Source organism: Seriola lalandi, unplaced genomic scaffold (genome assembly GCF_002814215.2).
Source record: "Seriola lalandi dorsalis isolate HSWRI2012SDOR001 ecotype SW California unplaced genomic scaffold, Sedor1 jcf7180002054947, whole genome shotgun sequence".
In the NCBI taxonomy this organism is placed as follows: Eukaryota; Metazoa; Chordata; class Actinopteri; order Carangiformes; family Carangidae; genus Seriola; species Seriola lalandi.
In genome coordinates, this window is record NW_019525498.1 from 1,479,096 (window position 1) to 1,485,858 (window position 6,763).

Genomic DNA, 6,763 nt, shown 5'->3' on the forward strand with positions numbered 1-6,763 from the left:
ACTTAAAAAACAATATAGACTGATGCACCTTTTTCCTGTTTCAAGCACTTTAACATTCATTTGTCCAAAGCCAGGCACTCGAAGGCTGAAGCCTAGCTGATCCAGAAGAATGTGGTTTAGGTCAGGGGCATAACCCCAGTGTGGTTTTATAAAAATGTTGTTTTTGTATTAAACCGATTGGGACTGACAGCGTTTTAGACAAAGCACCAAACACACATTTACATTATTTCCTGTCCTAAACTGACTAAATGATTAATGGGCTGGTGTAGGATAATTTGGGGTGATTAAAAGATTATATATATGTATAGACTACACTGCACTGTAAGCCACTAAATAGTGAGGACCATTGATCTAAATTTTTAAGTTTCATTTTTGTTCTGTTCCTATTGGTTTTAATGTGACCAATGTTGTTGGCCCAGCAGAGAAAAGTGACTTTAAAATTCTTTATCCACAATTCCTTGGAACATCAGTCATCTTATCATCTGAGGAATAAAAGTCATTACTTATTAACAGTGGAGTGGAATGTCAGAGGAGGAACTCATGATCCACTATCAGTTTATTAGGGTTTAAAGTGCACGTGAGGATATGTAGTAGGACAGGTGTTATCTTCCAGAGCTGTGTCCCAGCCCCAGTCTGCCGATTACTATTCCTACCAGAAACCCTTTGTTTCCCTTCTCCTGACCACACAAATCTTACATCCATTTCATTTCAGCTTTAAAACATCCACAACCACTGATTAACACACTTGCAATGTCAAGTGTCAAAAAAATCCAAGGTTTAATCACATAATTTACAAAAAAACAAACAAACATATCGTCCATATCAAACCCACAGATAGTGGCTGGTTCGGTGTGAGATTATTAATTGTTGTGTATCATCTCAAACAGTCACCCTAGAGCCTCTGTATTTATCATCCTCAACCAGCTCTCATGAAATTTTAAGAAATAAACACAACGCTAAAAATACAAATGTGGAAACAGGAAAATCAAGAAAGGAGAAACAACAACAGACGTAAACAAAGAAGGTGATGCTGAGTCCAAAACGTCCTTTTTCTCCTGTAACTAGTTCTGCCTGACGATGATGGAAAACACCAGGTCATCAAGAAAACAAGGAATCATGGGAAAGTTAGTCATGTGATCATTTAAGGGGTCGTACACAGGGCTACTGAACCATGCAGTGTTAACATGGTACATGTCATTTAGAAACATTACTGGAGGGAGGAGTTGGTGCAGAACAATTACATTTTATGTATGAAACTCAAACATTCTGGTGACATTAACTTTTAAAGCTGCTGGAGAGAAACTTCAGCTAAAACAAACTGTTTATTAATTAATAATTAATTAGCCAAATTGAACCTACGGCTAGCTCCTGTTAGCTGATGTTGTCTAACCATTAGCTTTTACACTGAGCTGCTAGCCAACCCCAAACAAGCTTTTTTAGCTAAGCAGAACCATTAGCTAACCTAAACCCGCTCGGTTAGCTTCTTCCATCAAGAGACAGCTAACAGGAAAATTGTCTGGGGCTGCAAGTAACAATTAGTTTAATTAATGTTTGTCTGCAAATAATTTATTTTAATGAATCATATAAAATATAAATTAAAACAATGAGTTTTGTTTGATTAACAGTCAAAAGCCAAATGATTCAGTTAAGATCATTTATGACTTGAGAACCTAGAACCGCATGTTTGGCACTTTTTCACTATTTTAACTTGAAAAATTAATTAAACCAAAATAGTTGCTGCTTATTCTTCTGTCGACTGACTAATCAATTAATCAACTAATTGCTGCAGCTCTAAACTCTTCTACCTGCTAAACTGCATATTAGGTAAATGAAGCCTGTTGCACTCAGCTGTTAGCTAACCCTACCCAAACTGTTTGTTTGTTAAACTGAACCATTAACTAACACTAACACTGAACAGGTTAACAGTTTGAGTTTCAATGCAAACAGCATCTATGCTAGTTAATAACCTGAACCAACCCCTGGACCACATCAAGCCTGTAGTTAACCAGAGCTGCAACACTCAGGAGTTGGCTAATTTAAGCTAATTTATCTTAGAAACTCATTTGAACTATAGCATTATCTGTGCAAAACTACGGAACAAAACTAAGGAACAAAACTACGGAACAAAACTACGGAACAAAACTACGGAACAAAACTAAGGAACCCCTTCACTGAACCAGAGCTGGAAATGTTGAGTTCACTTCTTTGGAACAAGGACTTAATCTGAGTTCGCACCATGGACATTTGAACTTCAGAGTTGGAGCTTATTTCTTAAAATTCTGAGGCGTTTCTTTTCCTTTTTCAGTCTATCTCTCTGCACATCTGGCACCAAACCACATCTGTTTGAATCACATAAATTACATGGGACCACTTTCTGATAAGGCACCAGTTATAAAGGGTTTATGAGCAGTAATCAGTGGCTTTGTTAATGGTTAATAAATAATTTACTGATGCGCCACAGATCAGTTAGAAGACATTAATAAGAACATGTTTTAGGGAGACCTGTCCAGTGGACTGTTTATTACCTGTTTATTATTTATTACCTGTTGATCTACGTGCAAAGAAAAGGTACAAATGTAGAGTGATGTGCTGTTGGAGGATTTTCCACAACCTGGAGCCCTAAAGCTTGTTCTTATCAATAGCTTATAACGTGTATATAAAGTATTGGCAAATTATTTATTATCCATTATTAAAGCCATTAATTACGGCTCATAAACCCTTTATAACTGGTGCCTTATCAGAAAGTGGTACAGATTACATAAATAACTACTTGACAAAAACTGACATCTACAAATGTAAACACAAGGTCTTCCTCAGCACTCACACATCAAGAAAGAGTCAACAGCATTTTTCTTGTAAAAAAACAAAAGAAAACAACTAAGGCGACTGAGTGGAATAATCATTGGCACTTTCTCCAAAACTCATGTCTATGATACTGTGACGTAGTGGTTGAAGAGATTATAACACGATGACAGTCGACCTGTGAAATCAGAGGAATGTGGAGGAGAAAAGTTCATTTTCTTCTTCTTCTTTGTTCATTCATTTACTTGTTTAATGCACTAACTCACTGGCCTGCTCATTCATTCATCCATTCATTCACCAAACTCATGTATTCATCCACTTGCTCATTCTGTCTTTTCATATAATCTCATTTAATCATCCGTTCATCCATTCAGTTATTCCTCCCTTTATCCACTCACTCCTGCAGATGGACAGTCTGCAGGGCTCTGAAAGGAAAGAAAATTGAGTCAGTTTAACACTACACAGGCGGCCATGACAGTTCAGTATATATATGTACTTTCTACAGATTGGTCTGAACCTGCCGCCTGACCCAAACAATGTTCAATTCTGTTGGTTTTCGGAGTCCAATTGCTATCCGGGCAGTTGTTCATGGGACTACACTTCATCAAGTACAACACAGGCCTTCAAAACTCAGGGCATGTTATCATCTCCATCGCCCCATGAATCCAAATAAAAGAGTATTTTAACTTGACCATCGTGTTTCTGTACCCCAGAAAGGAAGAAGGTCCGTTTGATGTGGTTCACCTCCTCGTCTTTCTATACAAGTGAATGGAAATATAATGTCATACGCGATTGTTCTTTGTGGTCTGTCTCGTGGTTTTTTCCTTCTGGCTGCAGTTGCTGTCTGAAGCCTCCAGGTGGTGCTGGACTGGCTCCTGGGGCAATTTTTTCTTCTGGTCTTTGAGGCGGAGATGTCTCGGTTTGACCGGCAACGCCACAGCCAGCAGAACGCAACCGATGTGGAGACCAAAGTACCAGGACCTATGGAGGAGGGAGGACGGATACTATGTTAACCAGAGTTGAACCCAATGACAAAAAAGTTAAACCTGAGTTTAGCTTGACTGATGCTAAGTTAAACTTGAATTAAACCTGACTGTTAAAAAGTTAAACCTGAGTTAAAACTGACCGTCAAAACGTGAAATTAAGTTAAACCTGACAGAGTCAAAATTAGTCTGAATTAAACCTGACTGACACAAAGTTAAACCTGGGTTAAACCTGACCAATAAAAGTTAAACCTCGACTTCATCAAAGTTAAACTTGACTGACACAGAGCTAAACCTGAATTAATTAAACCCGTCTGGCAGACTGACCTGTAAAACTTTATCGACGGGCCGACAGACAACAGGATAAAAGGCACCACTGTGTAGCAGATGGCAATCTGAGTGGCCGCCCATGTGATGACATCATAGACCAGTTTATGGGAGGGTGACTGAAGGAAGTGTGGCCGAACGTTGTGTCTGACCTGAGAGGAAACAGTATTTATTGCACACAGTGAAAGTCCAGTGTCATTTAACATAATGTGAGCTAATGTTAGCGTAGCCCCTGAGAGCTGCTGTTAGCATAGACACAGCTGTAACTAGCAGGGAGCGCTCACCGCTCTAGCTGCCAGTGTGATGACGATGCCGGTGAGGAAGGTGAGGTAGTAGCCTGGATACGCTCCGTGCCACATGGCTGACAGGATGAAGGTGGCTGCCGTAGGGTGGTAGGGACATCGCTCGTAACACACCCTGTCAACCAGAGGTCAGAGGTCAGACACATGACCAGCAGGTTCATTTGTTTGACACGTAGACGGTGACAAAACAAGCACAAAGAGAAACGACAAGAGACCATGAGTGACACTTCTACTGTCCGTCCCTTCAGGGTTTCTCCGGCTGGTTCTGGATCGGTGCAGCTAAAATAGGTTGTGACGTTTTTTAAATGTTGGTTTTTTTGCAGTGAAACTGTGTGAGAAAATAAAAATTGTCACCATCTTCATTAAAAATAAAAGCTCTAATAATAATTCATTAAAAATGGAAGGCAGCTTGTAGCAGTGAGAATAAATCCAGGAGGTGACACTGCTCCACTGCTCTGTGCTAATCACAGGTGGAGCTGATCTTCACCTCATCACTGCAGCTTCACAACATGCTTCAACATCACAAACAAGGAAGTGAGTTTGGTGACATCATCAAGGTGTTGATGTGTTCAGACCTTTTGAGCCAGTGCGCCGTCTGAATGTTCCAGTTGTCCAGGAAAACTTTGAAGCTGGTGGCGAACTGGAAGAGAACAGATGTGAGTCAGTGTGACATCACAGAGAAACAGATTCCAGGTCTGACGACAGAGATGACCTCACCTCGATGTTGAGGATCCGCAGGTTGGAGATGAGGTCCCAGCGAGGATAGCCGTCACTGTCGTAGCCGTTGAACCCGAAGCCGGCGGCGTTGTTGATGGCGTCAGCTGAGGTTAGAGAAGATAAAGACAGGTGTTGGACAGGTGAGACAGACTGAAGAAGACAGGTGTTGGGACAGGTGAGACAGACTGAAGAAGACAGGTGTTGGGACCAGGTGAGAGAGACTGATGAAGACAGGTGTTGGACAGGTGAGACAGACTGATGAAGACATCCAGGTTTGCGACACTCACCCAGCGTCCAGACGAAGTAGTACTTGGGTCTGGTGGTCAGCATGGACAGGTACAGGTAGACCACCTGAGCATAGAAGGGCGTGTTGGCGATGAAGTCGTCGTCGATGTTTCGTTCCACGGGGAAGACTTTACAGACGGACAGGAAGACCAGCAGGCAGAGGAAGGAGGTGGCCACTTTCCTGACGACCTCCGTCTGAGGAAACACACACCACGACTCCAGTTTAGTTTAGTGTCTGCTGTCATGGCAACAACAGGAGCTGCCGTCATGTGACCTACATTTGGCGACGGCTCGCTCTGCCTCAGCTTGCCGTTGGGCTTCCTGTCAGCCTCATGGTCTCTATGGCGACGGGGGTCTCCCTCGATGAAGGCAATGTAGTCGTTGTAGGAGCAGGTGGGTCCGGCCAGGATCCCCAGGAAGTTACAGTTGTAGCTGAAGTACTCCAGCAGACTGGGCATCCTCCTACACACACACACACACACACACACACACACACACACACACACACACACACACACACACACACACACACACACACAAAGTAGTGCCAAAGGAAAGAATTGTTTTTACAGGAAGATAACGAGCTGAAAATATCTTCCTTTCTTATTTAATCAATAAAAATATTGGATATTTTAATGATTTATTGACGATCGAACTGGAAATACACTACGACTCCTCAGGACCGAAGTTCCCGCCTTTCCTGAGCTGCAGTCCCGACCCTGAGACAGGAAGACTGACGTCACTGAGGCAGGTAAACACAGACTCTGCAGCGTCACTGTGTCGTTGTCAGTTAATGGTAAATATGTTGAAGATTATCATGAAGTGACTTTCAGATATTTCCCTCCATCCTGCACGTTACACGAGTTCAGGAGGAAGGTGAAGATGTCCGGACACAGAGAAACAAGATGGAGGAGAGAGACTTTCAGCACCGGAGAGACAGACACCATGAGACAGACATCATGAGACACGACTGTCTAAATGTTGCTTGTTGAGTGAGACAGAAGTTAAACTGACAATATAGTGAATAAATGATCCTTTGTAATTCATTAAAGGGGCCATGACCTTCTGATTATATTCAGGATTAATATAAATTGGGCTTCGACTTGTTTATTTGGGCTAAAAATAGAATTACATTTTGAAAATGTTCACTAATGCGCTGGTTGATGTTGTAACTCCTGCAGGGGTAAAGGTGAACGCAGGCTGCGACTACGGTTTCTACCACTAACACAACTGAAAACTCACATTCTGGACCAGTCACCTGCACTGAGCACGTGCGAGACGCTGTAAACAGGAAGTAGATTGTCTCCTCTGCAGTTGTAGCATTAAAACAGAGAATGTAAGTGAACA

General features: G+C 41.9%; 1 protein-coding gene across 1 annotated transcript in view; it reads right to left on the bottom strand.

Moving 5' to 3' along the window:
• Window positions 1-538: 538 nt before the first annotated feature.
• Window positions 539-6,763, bottom strand: part of mboat2b (membrane bound O-acyltransferase domain containing 2b) — a 14,864-nt gene continuing 8,639 nt past the window's right edge. Inside the window, exons 7-14 of the mRNA XM_023394292.2 lie at window positions 5,695-5,878; window positions 5,419-5,611; window positions 5,132-5,235; window positions 4,990-5,054; window positions 4,397-4,529; window positions 4,113-4,264; window positions 3,591-3,783; window positions 539-3,227 (exon numbers count right to left, since the gene is read on the bottom strand). Of these exons, the coding sequence (XP_023250060.1) occupies window positions 3,189-3,227; window positions 3,591-3,783; window positions 4,113-4,264; window positions 4,397-4,529; window positions 4,990-5,054; window positions 5,132-5,235; window positions 5,419-5,611; window positions 5,695-5,878 (1,063 nt within the window). The 3' untranslated portion in view covers window positions 539-3,188. The remainder of the gene's footprint in view (window positions 3,228-3,590; window positions 3,784-4,112; window positions 4,265-4,396; window positions 4,530-4,989; window positions 5,055-5,131; window positions 5,236-5,418; window positions 5,612-5,694; window positions 5,879-6,763) is intronic.